The sequence below is a fragment of the Zalophus californianus genome, chromosome 7 (genome assembly GCF_009762305.2).
Source record: "Zalophus californianus isolate mZalCal1 chromosome 7, mZalCal1.pri.v2, whole genome shotgun sequence".
NCBI classification, from domain to species: domain Eukaryota; kingdom Metazoa; phylum Chordata; class Mammalia; order Carnivora; family Otariidae; genus Zalophus; species Zalophus californianus.
In genome coordinates, this window is record NC_045601.1 from 39979965 (window position 1) to 40006063 (window position 26099).

Sequence of the window (26099 nt, forward strand, 5' to 3'; positions counted from 1 at the left end):
ATTGCAACCCAAATGATTAATTCTAGAAATGAGTGATTTTATGCGTTGTGACACCAGGAAGGGAGAGAGTTGAAGATAAGTGGATAATTGCATATTTTGTTTATACATAGTGACTGCTCTTCTCTATAAATTTACCATTAAAAAAATACCAAACCATGAATGATAAAATGCAAACTAAATTAACAACACTGTCACCTTGCCCTAGACTATTGGAATAACTATTGACAATTGATGCTCATCAGTTGAACACATCAACATTTTAAACATTATTGAGATAGACTCGAAGGAATATGATGAGAAGATATTTGCATTGGTTCCCTTTCTGCTATTAACCTGCTATGGTTAAGTCCCTTAACCCCAGTGGCTCTCAGTTCTCACATCCATAAAACAAAGAGGCTGGATTTTACTGATGTCCAGGTTCTTTCTAGCTGTAATATTTTATGATTCTATGATTAAATTGTGATGTCTTATATTAATAATTTTACCAAGAGTTTTGTCTGGACTAGAGCTTGCAATTCAAAGTGTGATCCAAGGAACAGCAGCATCAGCATCATCTGGGAGTGATTTAGAAATGCAGAACCAGGCTTCATCCAGACCAAATGAATCAAAATCTGCATTTTAGGAAGATCCCCAGGCGACTCATATGCACATTAAAATTTGAGGAATGTTGGTCTAGACGGTGGTTCCTAGTTCTGACAGTGGTTCTGAAACCACCTGAGAGCTTATTTAAATTGGAGATCCCTAAAAGTTTCCTCACCACGAGAGACTAATTGATTAAGTTTGGGCTGTAGTTCAGGAATACATTTTAATATCTCCCCAGATGACTCTGGTGTACAGCCACATTGATTTTGTCTAGTATATCATCAAATATGAAACACACATTCTAACACAGCCAAAACGCCATCCAAATCCATGAAGACCACCAGGGATTATTTTATAAAAGGTATTGCTTGTTATCATTTCTACCTCTGTCTGGCTTATGAACATATGGGAAATAGTATCTCATTTTATAGATGGAAAAAATACAATTCAAAGAAGAAAAATGGATTAACCTAAGATCACTGAGTTAGTGGCAAAAATGAGGTTGGACAGGTATCATCATATTTATTTTGAAATTTTTTGTACAGGTCAAGAGTATGCAGGGTTGTGACTACTGTTTTTCTTGAAAAAGTCGAGCTTATTTTACAAAACTTTACCAAGCAATCAAATCTAATAAAATCAAGGTCCAAAGCATTTTTATCTTTATGGATTCGACATTCCTGAAGGAAACTGTTCTCAATTATTTGTCTATCACTATATCTAAAGTGTATGCCACCTTAATCACGAACACTAGGTAGCTTTGAGGAAAAGAAAATATTCCTCTTTATACTCTTCATTAATGGTCAGTCGTGTGCTATCCTCAAAATTTGCTTTATCAGTATAACAGAAAAATTATCAGAAAAATCATAGAAAGTACAAATACCTACACATCATTTAAAATGTTTCTCTAAAATATTGAGAATTCAATACAATACTTTCCCTTAATGATCCTTAATTAGCCACTAAATAGATAACTAGACTTACTTGGTTATTCATCATAATTAGACTTTTGTGTCCTAATCACAACTGGAAAATCTTACAAATCGAGATTCTATGTTCAAATGAATAATTTGAATTTTCAATATTAAAATAAGAAAAAATGTAAGAAGGCATTTCATATTGTCTACTGCTTGTGAGATACATAGAGAAAACATAATGGTAAAAAGCATTCATTGAAATCCACAACACTCATAATAATTTAATAAACTTGGTTGTTATCTAAAAGAATCAGGATGGTTGCCTTGGTGACAGAAATTATCTTTTTAACTTCTTGAGTCTGTCATTTTAAAATCTTGAATTGATAATATTTTTAATTTGTTAACAATGTGTTATATTAATAGAGAAAAATTGTATGCTTTAAATTGGCCATGTAAATCTTAAATGAAATTATAAACTATTCAACAATAAGCTTTGTTATAAGCAGATAAAAATTATTTATCATAAGCAAAATATATGCAACATACAAAATAACTCAGAAAGACTTCACTACAAAATAAGGTCATTCTTAGGAATCATTTGGCACAATCTATTTTCACTGATTTGATCCCATTGATTGCTGGTGCTAGTGACCCTCCCATTTTTAAGTGCCATGGCCTGTCTTCCTAAATTATATTTGGAAGTTGAGCTCAGAGTCTTGGGGAAATCTGTTGATCTATGATTACCACTGGCACTATGGGAGACATAGAGCTTAGACGATGATATATTGATGAAATTAAACAGCCTAAAGATGAAGAAGGGGAACCAAGCCAATGAAATGAATCTTCACTTCTAATTTGGAGAATTTTTAAAGATTTTTGCCTATTCAATAATTATAAGTTCCTGTGGGACAGGGAGAACACACTGTGAGAACCAGAAAATTCTCCCTTACACCTATAAGTTCCATTTTAGGCTACCAAAAGGATCCCTAAAATCTATACTTACTTTCTCAGATGTCCAGCATAAATATGTGTAACAGATGCCAAAATTTCAGTATTTCTGTATATAAAATACCATAAGTATATGGGCAAATGCTATCAAAGAAAAATGCAGATTATCATTGAAATACTATAAGCATCAATAGAGATGTTAGGGAGTTGCAGTAATATCTAACATGTAGAACAGAGATAGAAATTTTGGACCCCTTCCTTTAAGCTATGCCAAGTCACATGTCCTACTTTTAAATCTTGCCACCACTTGTTTCTAATGAAATAGACATGATATTTTATTGTCAGCATTTTATTACAAGTATATATTCAATTCAGAGTTGACTTACTTTTTATATAAACATCTATGAATCAATTTTGAAATAAGGCAAAACATTAAAAACTATTTTAGTATTAGTATTAAAAAGTAGTGTTAGTACTAGTATGAATTAGTACTGGTATTTAAAAAAATTAAAAATACTCAATATCCTTACTTTGATTATTATATAGCTTTTCAGTGTTCCAGAAAAACATTATGAAAAAAACCTAATTTTTGTACAAGTGTTGCTATTTATGAATACCTTTCACATACATTATTTTATTTCCACAGACAGTAAAATTCTGCAACTTTCCCTAGGATTTCTAATAAGAAGTAAAAATGATTAGAAATGCAACATTTTACTTTCTCAAAACTTTCAACTATACTTATTTTAGTACTTAAATCAGGAGTAGGATCATAAAGAACAGGTGAGATATGATCCACCACCACTTTCTATATTATGTACGAGCTTATAACTCATAATCCTACATAAATATTTACTTTTAAAATTTTTATATATTTATCAAGTGTTTAATATATAGATGGCCACCACTGTTGTGCACTCAACATTAAAGTGGAACAAAATAGACATAATTCTTGCCCTCATCAAATTTAGAATTTAGTGAGACAAATAATAATAGCCAATACTTACAGGATGCTACTTGATAATCAGGTGCTATACTAAAATCTACCTTTTAACTTATTTTAATCCTCCTGTAAATCTATGTGGAAGGCACTATTAAGAACCTCATTTGGGGGGCACCTGGGTGGCTCAGTCATTAAGCGTCTGATCCCAGGGTCCTGGGATCGAGCCCCGCATTGGGCTCCTTGCTCCGTGGGAAGCCTGCTTCTCCCTCTCCCACTCCCCCTGCTTGTGTTCCTGCTCTCGCTGTCTCTCTCTCCCTGTCATATAAATAAATAAAATCTTAAAAAAAAACACCTCATTTTGCAGATGAAGAAATGAAGGTTGCACAGTAGTAAGTAAAGAAATCAAACCAGCATCGATGATCTTAAACACTAAGCTGTATTTTAAAACATGTCAGAGATAACAATATCTTTGTATAGATCTCTTAACAAGTTATCTATGCCTAGTTCTCCTAACAAAATGCGTATTTTAATTATATTAGAATACTGTAGATTTATGCCATCTTTCATATGATGATTATTACAATAATCATTTAATGATCATTGCAATGTAGAAATAACGAAAAATCTACATATTGCTAATTTTTACTTATTTTCAGCAACATGATAAATTATTATATCTGCACTTCTTGTTTCCCAGTACTTCATAAGTCTTCAGAGACATTGGACTCTAACCTCATTGCTTGTTTGGCTTTGGACTTTAGAAAAAGAGGCTGGCTGAGGAGGGTATACTTCCTTGTTATCTTCCTTGAATTATAAAGCGTAAAATCCAAGGTTGAAATTCTCCGCGTTCCTTAAATGAAAGAAATTTGTAAATACATCGAAAGCCTAGTGTGATCAAATTTTCTAATGACTTCAAATGTGTTTTGTTTTAGAGTGGGAGATGAATAAAAGTAAGAATCGAAAAAGGGAGACATTTTTTTCCACGTCTCATATTCATTCGTACTTCCCTGTACATCTGGAGAAAAGCAGTAGAGGAAAATCAGGAGTAGTAAAAAAAAGTTGGAATATGTTTCCCACATTCTGTGGAAATAACTTGCCCGTTTTGTAAATCTTTTTGTGCCCTTACCTCATTTCCGACACAGCAAACATCAGTGGAGTAATGCTTCACTCTTAGGCAAAGTTACCGATGACTCAGTAGAAAAAGGAATTTCCTTTTGCCTCCTGGCATATCCATTGAGATAATTGTCACTCTTTCTCCATGTTATTTTTCCCATCTCCAATTCTCAAAATTCAAATATAAACTTGTACCGTTAAGGGACTGTGGGCGGGCTCACACCTGGAATGAGATACTTTGACCTCTATGCTGTCTAAGCTGCAAAATGATCTTTAAGGTTTACCAGTGACCAAAATGCCTTATGATTCCAACTGGCATCTGGTGCTGAGACTTATTACGTCTTCAGAGACATTGGACACTAATCTAATTGCAATGCACATATTTTTGGAGGTAAATGATGCCTGCTTTGACCTTCTTCTTGTCCCTTGTATCCAGGACTTGTGCAGGTTTAAGAGAACTACTCTTAAAGAGTGTCATGTTGTTAAATGCGATTTTATGCAATCATACATTTTTGTCATAGTACCCAAAAATGGAGTTATTCGCCAGTCTGTGGAAAATATTAAACAAATGGAAGCTAGTTTTAACATAATATAGGAAATTTTATTTTTCTTGGAAGTTTGTTGAAAACCATAGGGCAATAAAGTTCTACCTTTAGTGACTTGAATTATTAAAATTTAATTTTGCATTCTTATACAAATGGTTCTTAGCTGGAAAGAGCAGCTGAGAGGAACAAATCAAACATCATCTGCTTATGAGAAAAATATCCTTTTGAAGTCTAAATTGGTAGCACGTTGTTACTCAATTGGACAGGAGCCTGAACAGTTATCATATCCTGGCTCAAGTGGAAGCAGAAAGAACTGGCTCATGGGTAGAGGCAATAACGCTAGTCATAGAATCCAATCCCCAAAGAAAATGAGATGTTGCAATAAACTCAGAGAGAGAGAGATTGCATTTATCCTTAAGTTTGAATCATAAGGAATAAATTTCTTTTGTCTTCTCTAAGCAGAGAAATGTAGGTTTACATGCCAAGGTTAGCTGTGCGAGTCTACACGTGCCGCTGTAGAAATACTAATGGTCTCCAAGTGATCATCAGTTAAAAAATTAGTTGATGATGTTCCTGCAGAAATATGTCTGTGTAAGTCATCATATGTCACTGTGAGGTGTAAAGATTTTATTATGTATGTGTATGTATTTTAGTCCATGACGCCCGCCGCCACTTGTTAGAAATCTAAGTAGATCTGCCCAGAGCAATGAGGCTGTCCTTTGCATAAGGATGAAGTTCAGAATCAGGGAAATAAAATATTAGGGCCTTGTCCTTGAGATTGGTCTGAGTTACAGAACTGAGTTGTATTGGCTCCTCCAGTTACCATAGATTGGAAAACAAATACTCAGAAATGCATTGCCATTTTTTTCCCAGTCTCATGCTCCTTTAGCTTCACTTATTTTTATTTTTTCTTAAGGAAAACTTATTGTGAAGCATAGCCAACATGCTGGGTTTTACCTTCCTCCTTAGGGTTACCCCACTCCCATGGGTTTGAAAAATGGTGCAGGCAACACATATTCCCCTTGCCTTTTCATGAATGGTGTTCTTGATCCCAATCTTGTTGAGATTTGTCTTCTTTCCCTTTATTTTTTTCCCTCCAGGATGGACGTCTGCTCATTTCAATTTTGGTCACAATCTAGAGCTCATTCCCTTCTGATGAGATATTTCTGTGTACAAAAAAGCTAGAGCGGGATGCCTGGGTGGCTCAGTCGTTAGGCATCTGCCTTCGACTCAGATCATGATCCCGGGGTCCTGGGATCGAGCCCCACATCGGGCTCCCTACTTGGCAGGAAGCCTGCTTTTCCCTCTCTCTCTCTCTCTCCCTCTGCCTGCCACTCCCCCCACCCCCCGTTTGTGCTCTCTCTCTCTCTGTCAAAAAAAAAAAAAAAAAGAGCTAGAGCTAAGGGGTTTCAAGGTGGTTCCTACCGCTGCTTCATATGTCTGTTCTCTGATGTGCAAACCTCCACCTACCTTTCAGCAAACACAGCCGTGGACCAACATGGTTGCATAGTCCCACAGATCGCCACCATATTCAGTGTATTTCCCAAGAAGAAGTTAGCTAGGAAGCTCTGACAGGATTACCCAGGCAGGATGGTCTTTAGCACCTGATCTTGCAGAAAGTTCTAACTCAGGTCTGATCCTCCTGTGGGAGTTGCAGCACCTCTGCTTTGTTCTTCTAAGTGGCCAACAGATGTTTGCAGAACACACACACACACACACACACACACACACACACACACATGCAAGCTTACCTCTAAAGGAAAAATATTATTCTAAATGACAATTTCAAGGCCTTCTTGTCTCACAATGAATGTTGCATTCCATGTAAGCTTTTAACTTAGAAAATTTCATCCCATTTCTGCATTCAAATCAACCCTTACTAGGAGTAAGAAATTATCCCTTAAAGGTGACTCCCTTGGCACATCTAAAGACTCTTCTAAATCTTTGGTGTTTTACTTGCTTTTTTGGCCTGAGCTATACAAGGCACCAATCTCCACAGCCTCTGTTGGTCTGAATAGAAGGGAGGAAGTAAGACTGTACTGACAGGGGAGAATTTTGAATTTGCTTTTTTACTTGTAAAAGATTTAACCCTGTGGATGACTAAGGCTTTAGAAAGGTCATCTGCCCACTCCTAGGACTAAACCAGCACTGCCTGATAGTAATATTATGTGAGCCACACATGCAACTTAAAATCTTCAAGTAGCCACACATTTAAAATGTAAAAAGAATAATATGAAATTAATTTTAATCATGTGTCTTACTTAACCTAATCAGGGTCTCAGTGAGGACTCAACCAGAAAAGCAGAACCAGTAGAAGATTATGCAGATATATTTATGTATTAAGAAATTCATTACAAGGAATTGGCCTCTGTGATTGTGGGGACTGGCTAAGCAAGTCAGAACCCATAGGACAGTAGTCAGGCAGGGAAAATCACAGGCAAACTTGAATCTATGGGCAGGGATGAAAGCTATCATCCCCAGACAGAATTTCTTCCCTCTCTCCAGGAAACCTCATGATCCGGAATCATCTGCTCATTTAAAGTCTATGGATTAAGGATTTTAATTATTTCTGTAAAATACCTTCACGGCAAATCCAAGATTAGTGTTCATTTGAATGATGTGGGATAGTAGTTTAACCAAGTTGACACACAAATAAAATGATCACACTAAATAAGTCTAAGATCATATCATTCCAGTGTTACTAATATAAAATCATTAATGAGATATTTTATATTCTTTTTTATACTAAGTCTTCATAATCCAGTATATACTTATACTTATGGCACATCTCAATTTGAACAAACTGCATATCATGTCCTTAATATTCACGTAAGTCCTGTGGCTACTGCCTAGGGCAGTATAGGTCTAGCTAGTGAAAGTGATTAGGCTGGTTATCTCACATCCTTAGACAGTTCTAAAGATATAAATTCTTTGTGTGTTGTGTGTTAAGTAAGATTTATGTTAGCTTTATTGTCTATAGCCTATAAGATACAACTTTACTGTGCCTTTGCAAATAGGGCACAGTTTCTTTAAAAACATATAAAATTTTTCATCTGAGCCATGTGAGCATGTTCTTGGGGGCTCATTTTTGCCATACAGAGGGCATTTGGCACTGTCTAAAGACACTTCTTATAGTCATGACGGGGGGTGGAGCTACATGCATTTAACAGGTAGAGGCCAGGGATGCTGCTAAATACCAGAGCTTGCACAGAACAGCCCCACTCTACTCCCAAATAATGATTCACCCAACTCAGAAAAGATTGATGGTAAGTGTCCAGCAGATATCTGGAACACACACACACACACACACACACACACACTTGGAGTAGGATTTGGAGACCTATAGAGAAGAGATTTTTTAAAAAATGGTGAGAGAGGCAGAAAAATGGATTCCTATGGGTTTTGAAGATCTTTCCTTGAAACCTGGAGAAATTGTATCAGAGATGTGATTAAGTATCTTAACTCTTTTGTATCTCTATTGCCATATCAAAGTCAGGGATGGGATAAGGGTAAAGGGGTGGCTCTGTAAATAGTGTGATGCGGGATTCATGGGGCAGACAAGTGGGGAGATTTTCACAGTGATGATTTACCTGCCTTCACTGTCTTTTCTGAAGATACTTAGGAATTTCTGACAGTTGGTCTTAATTTTAGACTTCTGGAAAAGTTACAAAAAATGCAAATTCACATTTACAAATGGAGAATTTAAAATGTGTACAGTGATTAGAACCATCTCAGATCATCTGTGAAATAAAGTTGTGATAAATAAATAAGTAAAACTCATTAGCATTTTTCTAAGAAAAACCACGCTATTAAGTCACTTTTCTGAGGTAGTAATCATATCTGTAAACTCTAATATTTAATCTAGGTCTATCCAAATTAACTGCGAATTCAGAATTAACTTCATTTTCCAAGCCTTGGCGATGTATGTATACTGAAGCTAGCAGAAAATTAAATATATTTGTTAAAACCTGATATTTAGGAAAAAATGTAACAACTGACTTATTCCATGAAATGTGTCATATCTGCATGCAGTAATTATTGGTTAAATGCAATGCCAAATTCTGATTATAAACATAGCTTAGAGTCAATACTTCTGAGACATATTTCCTATTAGGTAGTTACAGTTCATTTCACAAATTCTTAATAATATGTAAAAATGAAATCTTCCTCAATCTAAATGACATTCTTACTAAGGATTCTTAATTGAATTGAGAGTAATTGAAAAAAAACATAATTATAGCTTGTGATCAATTTTAGCACTGAAAATGATGACAAAAATCCCCATTTATGTAAGTTTTTACGCTTTTTCAAATAACACTACTTTTGAGGTAAATCCAACTTTTTCCTTATTTCAATAAATGAGTGATTTATGTAGCAATATGTTCCAATGACTTTTTCCAGTTAGGACAAATTTAGACTTCATGGTAGAATTTTAAAGTTTAGATCATAGCTATAACTTATATTTTGTACATTTTCAAAAAAAGTTTTTAAATTACAAATTCTGTGTTTTCCTAGAAATACACAAAGAAAAGACTGAAAAGCAGGAGAAAACTGAAAGGAAAATACTAACTAAAGGTAATGGTTTAATTTCATGTTTATTCTTATTTTTATTTAGGATATATATTTTGTGTGCTCATATGGAAGAAAGGAAAATTTTCATGTCGAGTGTTCCCTTGTTTTAACATTTTTGATAGTGTTTAAATTAATACCTTTACTTCTCGGTTAATTTCAGGTATAAATACATAAGTAATATTTAATTGTTGGAATCAAAGTAACTTCAAAACATGTGACAATGTTTAAATTATTTACAACTGGTTTTTCCTTCTAAGATAGTACTATAAATATAATTGTTGACTTACTAGTAAATACTTTTTCTTCTTTGAATATGTTACTGTAATAAGTCAAAGTTCATTTTTTTAACCTTGAATTTTTTATGCCATGCAGTACATTTAAAGTCGTTGGCACAGAAATGCAGTCATTATATTGCCTTGCTGCACACTGCGATGGCCCCGCAGTGTTCGTATACAGCCTCAAGGGGTACATGGACAGTGACAACATGATGATTAATATCCCTTTCAACTCAACTGAATCCAGGAACTGCAGTCTTGCATTAGAGGCATGTTAATAATGGCCAGCATTGTCTTGCTCATTTTACAAGCATCTCTTTTCTAGGAATGGCCCTTGTAGTCATAAAACTTTAAAGAAATGTATAGGAAACAAAAGCTTTCAAAGGGATGTATTTCTAAATATGCTCAGGATTCCCCAGTGATCAGCCTCGCATGCTTTTTAAGTGAGTAAGGGCAAAAATTAAAATCTCATAATTCCATATCACACAAATATGTGCTCTGGACAGAAAAGGAAATAATCTTTTTCTGGATAGAAATAGAATCTTGTCTAATATTTATTATGTCAAAACTCGCTAATGTAGGGCACCTGGGTGGCTCAGATGGATAAGCGTCTGCCTTCAGCTCAGGTCATGATCCCAGGGTCCTGGGATCGAGTCCTGCATCAGGCTCCCTGCTCAGTGCAGAGCCTGCTTCTCCCTCTCCCCCTGCCATTCCCTCTGCTTGTGCTCTTCTGTCTATCTCTCTGTGAAATAAATAAATAAAATCTTAAAAAAAAAAAACCCGCTAGTGTAAAATTACCTGCAGTGAAGACCAAAGTTGCAAATAGTACGTTTTCAAATAATAGAAGTTCTACTTAACCCTAAATTATACCAATATGTGAATCTATATTAAAATGCCATTTTTAATATACTTTATGTACTTCCTTTTTGTGAAGAGCTTAAATCATTCTGCAGCTATAATGTCTTTAATCCTAATGTTTGAATTCAATCCAGATTGATCAGCCAATCCTTATACAATCAAGGACATTGAAGCTTACTCAATTGAAACCTATTTATATTTGTACTTAGGGAACTAATGTCTTCTTACTGTTCCCTTTCCTTTTTTGGTCCCTAATTCCTTTGGTCAGGGAAATTGGACACAGCTCTTGAGTATGGATTAACTAAGCTAGCCCTGACTGAACTGGCTATGTGTTTCAATCTGCTGGAGGTTAAACAGAGACTCAACTGGTTCCACATGACTGGAGTCTCTGCTGTTTTATCTTGCAGACTGTACTATTAATTTAATAGCAGTGCTGCTGGAGTGGATGTGGTGATGCAGATGGCACCATTTACATTTTGGACCTGGCTCTATTAGAATCCTGCTGTTAAAGACTTTGAGCAGCGGGCTGTAGAGTGGGCTTATTAAACTAGTGAGTCTTGCATAATTAAAACAGTGAATTTGGCTGCAGTTTAAAATAAATTTCTCAAAGCCTGGGTTAGAGATTAGTACCTGAATAGATTCCCCGAATAGACCAAATATATTTTGGAAAGTGAATATTTCTCAAGAAAGAGAAAATGGAGCTTCAACTGTTGAAGACTTAAATGGGCTTTCGAGGTAGTTTCTTCTTTCCGTATTTTTTTCTGTGTCAGTATGAATGGAAGAGTCCATTTTACTGCTTGGTTTCCTCATCCAGGTAGAATAATGCCTGCTTTTTATTTCCAGGTAGTTCAGTGAAAATAAATGTGGTTTTATAACTATTCACATATGTAGATAAATATGTTTTCTATATGCCACATTTCGTATCAGTTATGGTTATATACGCTAGGTAGTTAGGAATTTACTTTTTTATCAAAATATCTGAACTCTTATAAGAAAAGACACAATATATCCAAGGTACTAATAGCCTGTGATGGTTATAGACATGCCAGCAAATATCTGAGTCTAAAACGCTGGTAAAAAAAAATAAAAATAAGGAAAAAATAAAAAGCTGGTGAGTACTGGTGAAGCTGGGGGAGATAAAAATGTTGGTAGTGATAGAAGCTAGATCACACCCCATTGTCTCTCTTTGTCTCTCTCTCTCTCTTTTTTCCTCCTGTAAGGGATTTATATGGTATTCAGAAAGATTTTAGGAGTGTGAAAAGCCCTGGAACTCTGCATGTAGATGATTTACTCATCAGATGGAATATAGAAAACCATAGCATATGTAGTCCCAGAGAACATACATTTCCAAAATCATGCTGTATAAATATGTTATCTAATTCATTTTTAAAGTGTCAGTGAATTGGTTTCAATCCCCACTTCTTTTCATAACTTATAATTATCCACCTTATTGAGATGATTTTAATTCATGAAGCCAAGGTAACTTTTGTTCCTATTTTTTCCCTGTTTAATTTGTCAGATGTTTTTCTTAGGGAAAATGCACCAGTTTCATGGAACTGAGGAGCAAACCCTTTAACTCTTTTTTTTTTTTTAAAGATTTTATTGATTCATCTGAGAGAGAGAGAGAGAGAGAGCCCAAGAGGGGGTAGGGTCAGAGGGAGAAGCAGGCTCCCTGCCGATCAGGGAGCCTGATGCGGGACTCGATCCCGGCACTCCAGGATCATGACCTGAGCCGAAGGCAGTCGCCCAACAAACTGAGCCGCCCAGACGCCCAAACCCTTTAATTCTTAACCTGGCAATAAGTACTTATCTTGATTTTAAGGCATAAGCTCTGACATGTTAGTTAATGTTTACATTTTAATTAACCTTGGGTTTTTTTTTCCTACTTAAAAGAAGTTGTAATTTATTTTATAAATATGATCACAGTAATGTCTGTACTTGTGACCTTATATTGAATTAATATAGTAATTCAGTGGACTATTCCATTTGTTTAAAAGAAATTTACAACCACATTTTAACTTTTCTTGGATTACCGAAGATGCTGTTCACCAAATTTTTGCTAATATAAATGGCCTTGATGGGCAGGTGGAATTCCATCATGCCAGAGGAGTTGTAGGCACTGAGTATTTTGCTGTGGCAGAAGTTAGCTTGAAGAATGCTGATTCCATTCCAAGGGGATGGCTTCTAATGGAAGATTTTATAGGTCAAAATGATCTTGCAGAATACACTCATATTTAAAGCCAAACATTTTAGAATATATTTCTGTCTAACCTCTAAGAACTAATTTCCAGATGGAGATGAATAAGGCAGTCTAGAGACCGCAGCCCATGAGTAACTCAGGTGAAAGGATGATCATTGTGGAATGCAGAGCCACATGACAAATGACAAGAAATATTGGTCAGTCTCCTCTGGTAGTCCACAGTTTGGATATCCTTCATAGGTACAAATAACTATGTACACATCGGCCTTAAAAGAAAAGATATACATTCATTGTAGGGAATTATAGAAACTAGTGCTATTTGTCATAAATTAAAGGTCCAAGTCATGATTGTTAAAGACCATTTCCCTGGCTCATGGTAAACACTCAGACATGTTTATTCAATAAGTAGCTAGGAGCATAGTATATGATTGTGACAAAAAAGGATGTCACCATTATTTTCTCCTACTTTTAGAAATGTCTTGAATTAACTTGAATTAATCTGAGTCAGAATCCAAATTTAGGAACTACTGCCTATGTAACCTTGGACAAGTTAATTCACTTTTGTTGCCTCTATTTTCTCATATGTAATATGGGTATGATACAGTTGTGAAGATTAAGTGATTATGAAATGCATATATGAAATTATTCGAAGAATTCTTGGCAAATTTAAATTTCAACAGTAACTATCAGTCAATTAACTAGTCCTCTTAATCACTACTGATTAGGTCAGTGACAATCCCTTGCAGATTTCTTATCTGCATTATTTCTCATCCTATATTTGGGACCACTTGATACCCATCTGATCATAGACTGAAGGAACTTAAGATCTGTCAACCCAAGATTCTGTAACACAACACTAAACTAACTTTATTGCCACTTCACCCCTGTATTTCTGCTTCCTTCCTAAAAAATCTTATACAAGCATTTATCTAATAAGAAACAAATACTGTACTTAATCTAGGCTTTCTAATGTTTTACTTAACCTTCATGGAAGAATCCAACATGGTAGCTACAAACCCACTTAAAACTAAGAATACTGAGGTTTATCTGAACTTAATGATTTTTCTCAATGTCTCATGTGTTTATTAAGTTGTAGAGCCAAATGTTAATCTCAGATTTCTCTAACTTAAGAACACGTGGCTTTCCCACTATCCCCGCCTTCCCATTTTCTTTCTTCTTTTTGGCTCCACTGTGTCTAAGGGTCTGCACTAGAATTTTCTCACAGCTAGACAATCTTGAATTTTTCTCTGAAGCCCCACGGTTGGAACCTTGTAATCTGCTAATCAACTTCACTGATCTGCTTGTACTTCCACAGAGCCTGAACTTGTCTTGTTTGATGGCCTCCCTGCATAGCAGGCATCATGTACTTAATAAACTGGATCCACCTCTAAGTCTCCTCACCATTACTGCTACACTTAACAAAATGAGAAATGAGACCTGACAGTACTTACTCTTTTGGTAGAAATGCCAAATGGGTGTGTTAGTTTCCTGTGGCTGCTGTAACAAATTGCCAAAAGTGTGGTGTCTTGGAACAATAGAAATTTATTATCTTATAGTTCTAGAGGCCAGAAATCTAAAATCAGTTTCACTGGGTCCAAATCAGGTTGTCATCAGGGCCAAACTACCTCAGGCGCTCTAGGAGAGAATCTGTTCCTTGCCTCTTTCAGCTTCCGGGGCTGCTATACTTGGTTTGTGGTTGCATCACTCCAATCTCTGCCACTGTGGTTACAGTGCCTTCTCTTCTGTCTTCAAATCTTCCTCAGACTCCCTATTGCAAGGATATAGGGGGTTGCATTTAGGGCTCACCTAGATTATCTAGGATAATCTCCCTATCTCAAGATCCTTGATTTAATCACATTGCTAAATCCTTTTTTGCCATGTATGGTAACATTCACAGTTCCAGGGATTAAGACATAGATGCATTTTTCGGGGTCATTATTTAAACCACCCCACCGAGCTACTCTTTAACAAGAGTACACACCAGTCAGATACTAGAAAGGACAGAGATAGCGAAGTACAAAATATAAGTATTTAAAGAGAGGAATCATAGGATGGCAAAATTGACCAAATTTACTATAGCAACACTGTCATAAGAGTTTTTATAAAACTTTAGCCATCAGCATAGCAAAAGTAAAGTGTAAAATTATTATTAGGGAATTCAGGTTTGGAGGAAGTATTCAGGTTTCTTTCCATTATTTTTGGTTTATTTTAGTAAGCCAGATATTTGTTCATTTGTTTCTTTTTGTTTTTTTCCTGATGAGGATATGTGAAGAGTTTAGTCATATTAGAAGTAGGATGACATTCATGTGTGGCCACGACAGTGCCATAATTTCCTTAAGATATTTTAATATAAACTCATTAAAAATTCATACTCAGTGTGCATGTACCTTAAATCAAAGACTTGAGAATGACCTGAATACCTCAAGTATTTTTATATTGGATAATCTCTTCACATTTCATTTAAAACATTGATTAATTTAGTAGCCCAAGTGGTTAATTAATTTTGATATTTGAAAAGACTGAAGAAGTAGAGTGTGAAAAGTCTCTGGACCCTCCTACACAACTGTCATCTGACTTAACACAGATAACTAACAGACTTCTTTCACTCAGTGTATTTGAAGCCCGTGTGAAGTTCCACTGCACAGAATGTCTTCATCCCTCTGTATTATTGGTCACAATAGTAGATATCCTACCCGCCCAGGCTATTCAAGCTGCAGAAGGAGGGGTCCTATTTGCCAGGGGTGGTATGGACTTGATGGACTTTAGAGTCATCTGGATAGTTTAAAAAAAAAAAAAAAATATATATATATATATATATATATATATAGCCATTGCAGACTCCATTCTGGGACCATTAACGTTTTTGGGGAGGTGAGGCCGGGGTTTTAGTCAAACTCTTCTAATGATTCAAATGATTAGCCAGGGTTAGAATCGCTGTCAGTTAAACTCACGGTACAGTCCACAGCAGTTTCCAGTGACCAGGCTGTATTGTAAAATACAGTACAAGTGGATGTCTTTAGGTGGGTCCTGCACCTACTGTTTACCATAGTCTTCACCACTCTTATCACTCCTGTGGTGGACATTTAATATGACTCATTTCAGAAGGTATTTGAGTGACAGTCCTGCCATAAAAATCTTGGACTCTTTCGGCACAACGAGCGGTCCTGTTCAGTCCCTTGTCATACTCCCTCTTCACCATAATTTTCCTATTCTCACCTCTTCCACTGCTATCTCCTCCACAATCGTTTCTCAGTTAGATTAAGACAGTCCTTCCTTCCTCCATCCCTCCTTCCCTCCCTCTCTCCCTCCCTCCCTCCTTCCCTTCTTCCTTCCTTCCTCCCTTCCTTCCTCCCTTCCTTCTTTCTTTTCATTAAGTAGGATCCATGCCCAGCATGGAGCCCAACATGGGACCTGAACTCATGACCCTGAGATCCGGACCTGAACTGAGATCAAGCACCAGCTGCTCAATTGACTGAGCCACCCAGGCGCCCTTAAGACAGTCATTTCTTAGCTGATTTCTCTGAATTACCCCTTAAGTTTGTGCTGATCATGACACTCACAGGCTTCAATCCAACTGTTGTCATCACAGTGCCTTAGAGATAAAAGCCTTATTTTCTACCATGGCGTAGAAGACTCTCCTCATATGATCAGTAATAGCCATAGAAATGTCCAGCTTTGTGTGCTTTTCCACATAACTTCCCTACTCTGAACCTCCTCCTCAACCCCCTCAATTCTCAACTTGGCGCCTGCTGCCCCCACCAGGACAGCACAGACCTACCCACAGTGCCTGTGCCTTAGGCAGCTGCACTGTTGAAGAGTCCCTAAACAGGCTCCAGTGCCATCTCACAGCTCTGTGCTTCTGTATGCACCCTTCTCTTCAGCCAGCAGGCCCTTCTTGTGGAGTCACTGGGCACGTCTCCTGTTCATTTCTTTGACTCTCAGATGGACCGTCACAGCAGGAACTATGTGTGTCTTCATGTATGTTCTAGGTCATTTTTTGACATTTCCTCTTGTGATTCTGTGTTTTCTTATTTATAAACAAAGAGATGCGAGCCCAATGGTCTTTCAGATTCCTACCAGCTCTGAATTTGTGTGCCTATATCAAATTAAAAATGTCTCTAACGTCTAGCAAAGTACCCAACACATGAAACACATTCAATAAACATTGAAATAATGAATGAAGTAACTAATGAAGCATTTATGTCCCTATTTTGTTAATCTCTACTGGACTCCTATTGACAGTTTTTTCCTTGCACATTTCTATGTTTATTTTCCAATATATATAATTATTCAGCTTTAATTGGGCTATTGTAATGTCAAATTTATTCGGTCAGCAACAATTGAAGAATTTGATAGTAAGCTCCATATTAAAACAATGACAATCTGTAACATGTAATTAGGAAACACAATAAAATTTATAACATAATAATATAGATTAAAGTAATCCAGATTAATTTGGACAATTTTGGAAATGCAAAAAAGAAAGAAAAACAACCACAGTCAATTATCCAAAGATAAACACTAATATATTTTGTATTTTCTTCTATTTTTTTCTTTCATTTAGTTTTATTTATTGCATATTGCCTTGGGGTTTTTTGCAATTGCAAATTTTATTGTTATTTTTCAGATAATATTTGGGCTTTTATTTAACTATTAAACATGTCAATTTACTCCTAGAATAAACAAGAAGAGACTGGAACCTGGTTGGTAAATGTATAACTAGATGGGAGAACTTTATCCAAGATGGCTCCTAGACAAAAGGAGAGTTTTTTTGGGCGTTCAAAACAATAGGTATTTGCTACATCAACCTGAATTGCTTAGTGTTCAGGCGAAGAACTGACCTTAGGAGTGGGGAAGAAGTTCTCATGGCAGAAGTGTATGCTGATTAATGGCATGTGGTCAACATCAAAGTGGACCAGTCAGTGGAAACGGGGTTATCCTCACAGGCAGCTATTGTAGATGGAAAAAACTGGTCATAGCCATTAGGCAGCAATACACATTAAGTTATTCACAGTACTTAATTTGTGCCAAACACCATACGGGGCACTAAAAATTCAATAATGAATAAGACCTAGTCCAATGAGAGATCTAAAACAGCAAACACACAATTATACCATCATGTGAGTACTCCACAAACAGAGATCCTGGAGGAGACAACTGGCTGCCTCAGTTGCTGAGTAGGTCTAACTGCAGTTTTCTGGTAAAACCTTAAAGGAATGGATGGCTTAAGATTTAGATGAACACTCTGGAACCTAAAATGGAAGATATAAGACCTAGGTCAAGGGTCAGTCTTCAAGGAACCAGGTGAGAACTTGGTTAGAAGAGCACAAGAGAACCTGAATGATTAGTATTGGTACTCGTTTCCTAGGGCTCCGGTAGCAAAGTATCAAAAACTGATTGGCTTAAAATAACAGAAATTTATTGTTTCAGAGTTACAGAGGTTGATTAAATTTATTTGCTACCATCAATTGAAAAATATAGTGCTTATATATTGTCTCCAACATCAAGATTTCAGCAGGATCGATTACCTCAAAAAGCTGTAAAGGAGAATCTATTCCATGCTTCTCCTACCTCCCGGTTGTTGGCTGGCAATCTTTGGCTTGTAGATGAACCACTCCAATCTCTGCCTTCAGAGGTGTTCTCCTTGCATCTCTGTTTCTTCCCTCTGTGCATATCAGTGTCTGTGTACAAATTTCCCCTTTTCATAAGGACTCCAGTCATATTGAATTAAAGACCACTGTAATGACTTCATTTTAACCTGATTACATCTCAAAGGCTATTTCCAACTAAGGTCACATTCTGAGGTACTGGATTAGGACTTCAACACATCTTTTGAGACTATGCAATTCAATGCATAACAGTCTCGCATGAGTCAGAAGAAGATTTTTTTAAAAGGGTAATTTAGAATAATAATCCTGATTGACTGGTTTAGGGTTGTTTCTGGGAAACCATTATAGGACTGGAATCATAGGCTGGCAAAGGATTTTGCTGAAGATGATGATCAAAAGCCAAAGAGGACAGGACCTTAAAATGTATCTAAAGATCCTGGAGCCCCTTATAAAGATGCTCTCAAAGACTACAAACTGATTTAGTCCGTCTGTATTGTATAAACTTTTACTTTTGCCCTCTCTGCACCATACTTAATTGACCCTTTAAAGTACCAAATATATTTTCTTTGTCTCTCTGGCAGCTGTGAAAGATAAACCTGGAAAGTGGGAGGCAAGAAGGCTCCTCACAAAGCTGTATGTCACCTCCATAGTGATTGCTCACTTTTGAGGAATTGATTACAGTTCTGACTGTAGCCACGGAGCCCCATTTGAAGGGGAAATTACCCACACAATTCAATCAGATTTGAGAGTAAAAATAATATTTTGGAACTTAAATATGTACTTTGCGATCTGGAGGATATATCAGATGAGCTTTATATCTTTGGGTAATTGGCCTAATCTGCATTTTAATACATAAACAAATGTAATTTTATTGTGAAAAAGAAGTGTGTATATTATTGCAGGATGGACTGTGGATAACATGCTTGGAGACTCCAGCCAGCACACTTTGGCTCATAAGAACAAGTTTCTAGGCTGCACAGGATCTGCCTGGACAAGGTAGCATAGTTTTGGAGGAAGAGTACTAGTTTGGAAATCTGATCATGATATTCTTACTCTTCTCTGCTGTAGACTCTTTTGAGGCAGTGTTTTCTTATCCAGGGACAAAGAAGTTCAGGCTAATGGATCTTTTAGGTTCTTATCAGCTCTAAAATTGTGTGCTTATTTTAAATTAAAAAATGATAAAATAATCCTTTAGGAAGAATGAGTAACATAATCTTTGACAATCTCTCTACTCAAGAGTGCTTTCCTATTGAGTTCATCATTATCGCTTAGAATGTGTAGGTCATCTTGCCTTAGCACAGAATGGAAATTCTATAGATTAGTTACAAAAATAAATAAATAAAAACATACAGAGACATGCATACTGACCAAGAGACAGATATTTTTAAAAGATTTTATTTATTTTTTTTACAGAGAGAGACACAACGAAAGAGAGAACACAAGCAGAGGGAGTGGGAGAGGGAGAAGGAGGCTCCCTGCTGAGCAGGGAGCCCGATGCAGGACTTGATTCCAGGACCCTGGGATCATGACCTGAGCCAAAGGCAGACATTTAACGACTGAGCCACCCAGGTGCCCCACGACAACTGACATTTTGTTTAGTGTTGGCTAAAGCCTCTTCAAATTAATACTGAATAAATTTTGATGCCAAACTTTTGATTTTTTCCAACTAAGAACAGAGAGATAAGCAAAGAGCTCAACCAACCTGGCCCTGAATGCCTACTGCTTGGCCCCTAGGGAAGGTTTGCCTGATAAGAACCTCAGGGTCAGGTGCACTATGAGCTCTGGTACATTCGGAAAAGGACACAGGGCCTGTTTGGCAGGTTGCCAGGGCCAAGCTCTGTAAAAGCACAGAGCACAGCTTGCAGAGTGCTGGAGAGGGACCACATGGGATGGGCAAGAGACTGCAGCAGAGTTAAGTTGAGCTGAATGTTCTGGTCAGGGAAAGGTCAGAGTCTGGGCAAGTGCAGGAACAGCAGGGCCATGCCAACTCCGATGCCAAACATCAGGGCCATTCCAACTGGTGGATTCCATTTGTTTTTAATTATCAGTATACCGAAGGGACTTTTGTTTCTTGTAAATAAGGATGACAAACAAATTAAGCTCCAGCAGGTGCAACAAGCTTATTTTGTCCTGAGCTAAAAGCGTCCTAGCTAAGATGTAACTTGCCAAACAGAGCTGATGACAAGGAAAGTACTTTTTTCTTCTAGCATATGAGAACTGGTTGTAGTTTCTATGCAAAGAGGAGGTGCACTAGCAAATGAAGTTGTTGTGGCAAATTCTTTATTTTTTTTTATTTTAACGTGATTATTAAGGCAGTTACTGATGGTTGCATTGTTTTGATAAATGAAATTTTAAAACTTCGTGTCTGAGCTCCGTCTTGCCAAAGTTTGAAGTTTTCATCCAAGAAGCATTAGTGGCTGTCTGCCATTTTGAACAGCTCCCTAGAGCACATGGGTCCAGCTGTTCCACTGAGCAATGTTATGGCACCATTTCTGTGGGGGATAATGAAATTCCAGCATACAGGATTGTGTCTGTAAATCAAAATTTATACTGTGAGGAACCAGATTTTCCCCCAGGGTAACAGGAATGAGGCATTAATATGCTAATTTGAGTTTGAATTCAGCCCCCTTGCTCTTTTGATTTTGTATTAATTCCTCCATTTATGCCTGTGCACACGTCAGCCAGAAAATCCTTTAGTGGAATGGACAACCAGCTGTCTGAGGTGGGTGAGGTCTGGTCCCTCACAGAAGCAGAGACACAGATTAGGTGTTCTCCTGGGGATCCTGCCAATCAGGTTCCAAAAGCACAGCTTATCTCATGCAAACTTGGTTCCCCCTAGAGAACTTTTAAAAGAGGCTTTGTTTTTGCCAAGATTCTCCTTTGGTTTTTAGCTTAATTAATAGTGATCCAAAAGAACCAAAATAAGCTACTGGTGGTCATGTGTGAATGCTGAAGTCCTCTGTTTATTTTGTGAGATATTTATATTGCGCTTAGTAACTCAGAAGCACCTAAAAGGACTATTAAACATAAGGAAAAAATGATGCCTAGATGTTCTAAGGTGTATTTTTTTCTTCTGTTTCTCAGTGGGTTTTAATTATTTAAGAAATTTTGATAAGTTGTAAAATTTTTGATGGCCAGAAGCAAGCAGTGCTTATAATATCTACACCATATCATTAATAAATAGAATTGTATTAGAAGATGAAAGTAGTTTTTCTTATAATATTTTAAAATTTGGCTCCCTCAAAGAAAAATCTATTAAAACTCCATTATGGGGCAGACATCATGTGATGAGCCAGGGATAAAAAATAAAATAACATGGTGTAGTCTTTAAAGAGATTTCACCTACTAGGGAGTCAGATATAGGAACAATGGCAGTATTATTATTTAATTGTTGAAATGGAATTATGCACATGGTCCTGTTGGTGTATGAAATAAGTAGAGATCAAAGAACATTTCACAGTGGAGGAGGCAAGTGAGTCAGGACTGAAAGGGCGCATTGACAAGGGGAAGTGTGGGAGTAGGAATTCTAGGTGGAAGGCACAGGCAAGGAGAGAGAAGGGTACGTGGTATGCGTGTGGAGCTACAATCATTTTGCTATAACTGCAATGTAAAGTTCAAGGGGAAATTCATGGAGATAAGATTGCATTGATGAGCAAATACCAAATCATTAAAGCAACAAAATATTTTTAGATTTCATATAGCACCTACTATGTAATAGATACCATGCTAGGCCATGAGGGAGATCCTAATGTATGTAACAGGTCAATAGTATAATAGGATTTTCCTGTTAGAAATGTTACTCTGAGAGAGAAAAATCTCAATCTAAAGGTTCAAGAGAATAGTTAGACTAGTATTATAATAATATTTGCAATAAGAATATAGCAAGAAGGGCATTCTACTGCAAATTTTAAAATGGTCTCTTTCCCTTTTACCTTCCCATTCCCTTACTAGATTAATTCTTCTCACCTTTCACATCTTTAAATGTCACTTCTACCAAGGGACATTCCCTAAATACACAGACTAGTGTAGGTCTCTGAATGCTACCTGATTATTTCCTTCATGGCAATTATACCAAGTGCCATTAACTACTTTTGCAGTTGTTTGTCTAACTTCCATTATTCCTCAGCTTGTTGACATCACAATGACAGGGATAGAGTCTGTCTTGCCTAGCAATCTTTATTTAGCACATAGGTGCTTTCTTTGTTTTTGTGTAAATAAATGACAGGTGAAGAATGTAATATTGGATAAAAAAAAAAAAGATGTGTAAGAAGAACATTGACAGGTAGATTGAAAGAGGTTGGCAAATGAACAAAAGTGGAAAATGAGAGATGAATCCTGGATGACTGACTCCCTTGTTTCTAGTCTGACAACTGGACGTGCTATTAATAAGAGTTACGACTAAATTGTGGAGAAAGATTTTTACTTAAATTTGAGCCCTACTGCATTAATTAATTGAATCACAGCTCATAGTAAATTAAATTTAGTTTTCTTTAAAAGGATTTGGTGTCGTTCTAGTCTCATGCCAGTATATTTTTCAAAATTTTTAGTGTGAATGTTTCTGTAGAAGAGTAACACGGACAATTTATGTTGATTATACTTTGCATAGATTCAGAAAATTATTTCTCTGTATTTCTGTCTTTATATTTTGATGTTTCTCCAGGGTTGAGCTGGGCTTCTTTGGCATATAGCATGATACATTTTTAAAGTTTTCTACTACATGATATTGAAGTTAAAGGTTTGGAGAAGCTGAGGTCTATTCTTACCTTTGCAATCAGACCTGGTTTTGGTACAAGTTTGTGCTTGGATATGAAATGAAAGTAGAAATAAAAAATTTATAGTTACCTTAATATTTAAACATCTAAATATGTAAAACCTCATTCCAGTTAAAAAAATTTTTCAAAAGCAGCAGATAACATTTTGACATCAAAAATAGCCATGCAAACATTTCATTATTTATTCCCTTTATTTAAGTGAAAAAGTATTGTCTGTTTCTTTCCAGTTGCACACCGAGAAAAAGAAAAAGTAAAAGAAAAAGAAAAATCTGCAAAGAAAGGTATGGAGTTATTCTTACTCTGTTCTTACACATTGGCCCCTCCCCCTTTTGAACTCTTCTTTTTTACATCGGATTTTTAAAAATTATATTGTGATATTTTCCTTAGAATTGAATCTATAAAGAGTAATTCCTAGGGTGAGACTCAAACTCTGTTACCAATTTACTCTCTAGAAATGTATCTTTTTTTCTCCTGGCAGTTGTGAGACTGCCTTAGCCAACAATGAGGATATTATTTCACAAAATATTTGTCCATTTGATAGGTAAGAAAGTATACTTCCTTACTTTAACTCGCATTCTTTGATTACCTATAGGACTGGAATTTTTTAAAAAATTTAATTTGTATGTATTTGTTTAGAATCTGCAATGCAGACTCCTTGTTTAACAAATACAGAGACATTGTGAAAAGCTTCCTTCTGCCTGTTCTCAGCCTCCCAGATCCCATTCCATCCTACCCACACATACACACAATAAACCACTTTTATGAGTTTTATGTGCATCTTTCAGAGCCTCAATATGCATTCATAAGATAATATAGATTACTGTTTCTCCCTGGTTTTTTTTATGCAAAATTTAATGTGTCCTATATTCTGGCTTTTGTAATTTAATAATATACTTTAGAGATCTTTCTGTATCAGTAAGTGGATATTTTCCTAATTCTTTTTAAAAAAAGCTTCATGGTATTTAAATGGAGATATTTTCTTCCACGATATATTTAAACTGCTTATTATTTGTAGATTGAAGTTTTTAAATATGAATTTTAGCGATGTCTATTTCTTATTTAACTGTTCACATTCATTACCCATTTCTCCTGATAATATTTGTGCATGTCATTTGGGTATATTTTCCTGGTCTGTCACTTTTTCAGATATTTTTCTCAGGTTTTGTATTTAAAGTTAGGCTTTCTGTCTGCGGGAATAGACAGAAAAATATATGGTGGTTTGGGAAACTACCAAACCACACACAGTTTAATACATTTGAACAGTGGCTAACCTGTACATGCTTCTGTATGTCTCAGGGTTCCTTTACTTAATAGAAGTTAGTGAAATAAATTCATATTGATTTATTAATTTATTACATAACCATGAAAAGGTATAATGTTTCAGATATCGTGTCAAATCCTATTCAATTAAGAAGCTACACTCGATCAGTAATCATTTGTGATTATGTTATACTTTACTGGTTGTTCTCTACCAAAGATGCTATTTCTTAGGGATTGATTATTTAGAAAAACCTTCATTAGAGTGAAGGACATTTGGTAAAGCAGGGATGAGAAATCCTAAGCATTTTTTTAATGCATAAGATAGTCCCTTATAGTAAGATATTATTTCCCCAAATGTCAATTAAGTCCTTGTTGTGAAACACTGTTATGAATCAAAGCTCTAATTCTGATTTAAATATTTATCTTAATTAATCATAAAGAGATGCTTCTTCCTGATAAAATAACATCTTTTGATGTTATCATATAATTTGATGTTATCAAATTATTATAAATTTGCTCTCTCAGTTTGTCTTTCCTGAAAACTTTATCTATTTAGAATAATAACTTTAAAAAGGAGAGTGAGACTAGCTTTCAAAATGCTTTCTAAATCTTAATGCCAAGTATTTTAAATTGGATTTTAAACAGTTATTATTACATTAGTACCTTTTTATTTCTAAATCAGGCTTATTAATGTCATCCATCTTCAAAATAGTTCATGATTTTGATGGTTATAAAAATTGAGGTAAAGAGAAAGCTTGGTCTTGAAATCTACTTAAAAGTATGTACTAATATAAAATTTTCTGTTTAAGCAACTCACAAGGAAAAAAGTGAGAAAAAAGAAAAACCAGAAACAAAGACAATGGCAAAAGGTAACTTTTCCGTTTATTCTTTCCTTCCTTCCCTTCTTTCTTTCTTTCTTTCCTCCTTCCTTCCTTTTCTTTCTTTCTTTCTTTCTTTCTTTCTTTCTTTCTTTCTTTCTTTCTTTCTTTCTTTCTTTCTTTCTTTCTTTCTTCTTTCTTTCTTTCTTTCTTTCTTTCTTTCTTTCTTTCTTTCTTTCTTTCTTTCTTTCTTTCTTTTTCTTTCTTTTTCATATCCATCATGGACTCCAACACAGGGTTTGAACTTATAATGCTGAGATCAAGACCTGAACTGAGATTGAGTTGGACACTTTACCCAATGAGCCACCCAGGCGCCACCCCCTTTATTATTTCTATAACTAAATTATTTTTATTGAAAAGATTATATTTTGGGTGTCAGAGAACTGGATGATTATAAGCATTCAGCATTTCCTTTACATAAAAATTAATTTGGTCTTACATTTAAAATTTAATATTTTAAAGAACAATAAAACTAAATATTTAAAATAATAGAGCCTCTGAACATGTGAGAAGATGAAAGGCTTTTCCACATGTGGTGGGAAGAATTTGGAACCCCAAGACCTTTACCACTTGCTGTCATCCCCATAGGTATGTTATATTACATGGCAAAGAGCACTTTGTAATAGTATT

General features: G+C 35.9%; 1 protein-coding gene across 1 annotated transcript in view; it reads left to right on the plus strand.

The window, feature by feature from the left end:
• The window catches only part of TRDN (triadin), a 360457-nt gene that overhangs the window by 80557 nt on the left and 253801 nt on the right, over positions 1–26099 (plus strand). The window contains exons 5-7 of the mRNA XM_027601775.1: positions 9561–9620; positions 23559–23612; positions 25401–25460. Coding sequence (XP_027457576.1) covers positions 9561–9620; positions 23559–23612; positions 25401–25460 — 174 coding nt within the window. The remainder of the gene's footprint in view (positions 1–9560; positions 9621–23558; positions 23613–25400; positions 25461–26099) is intronic.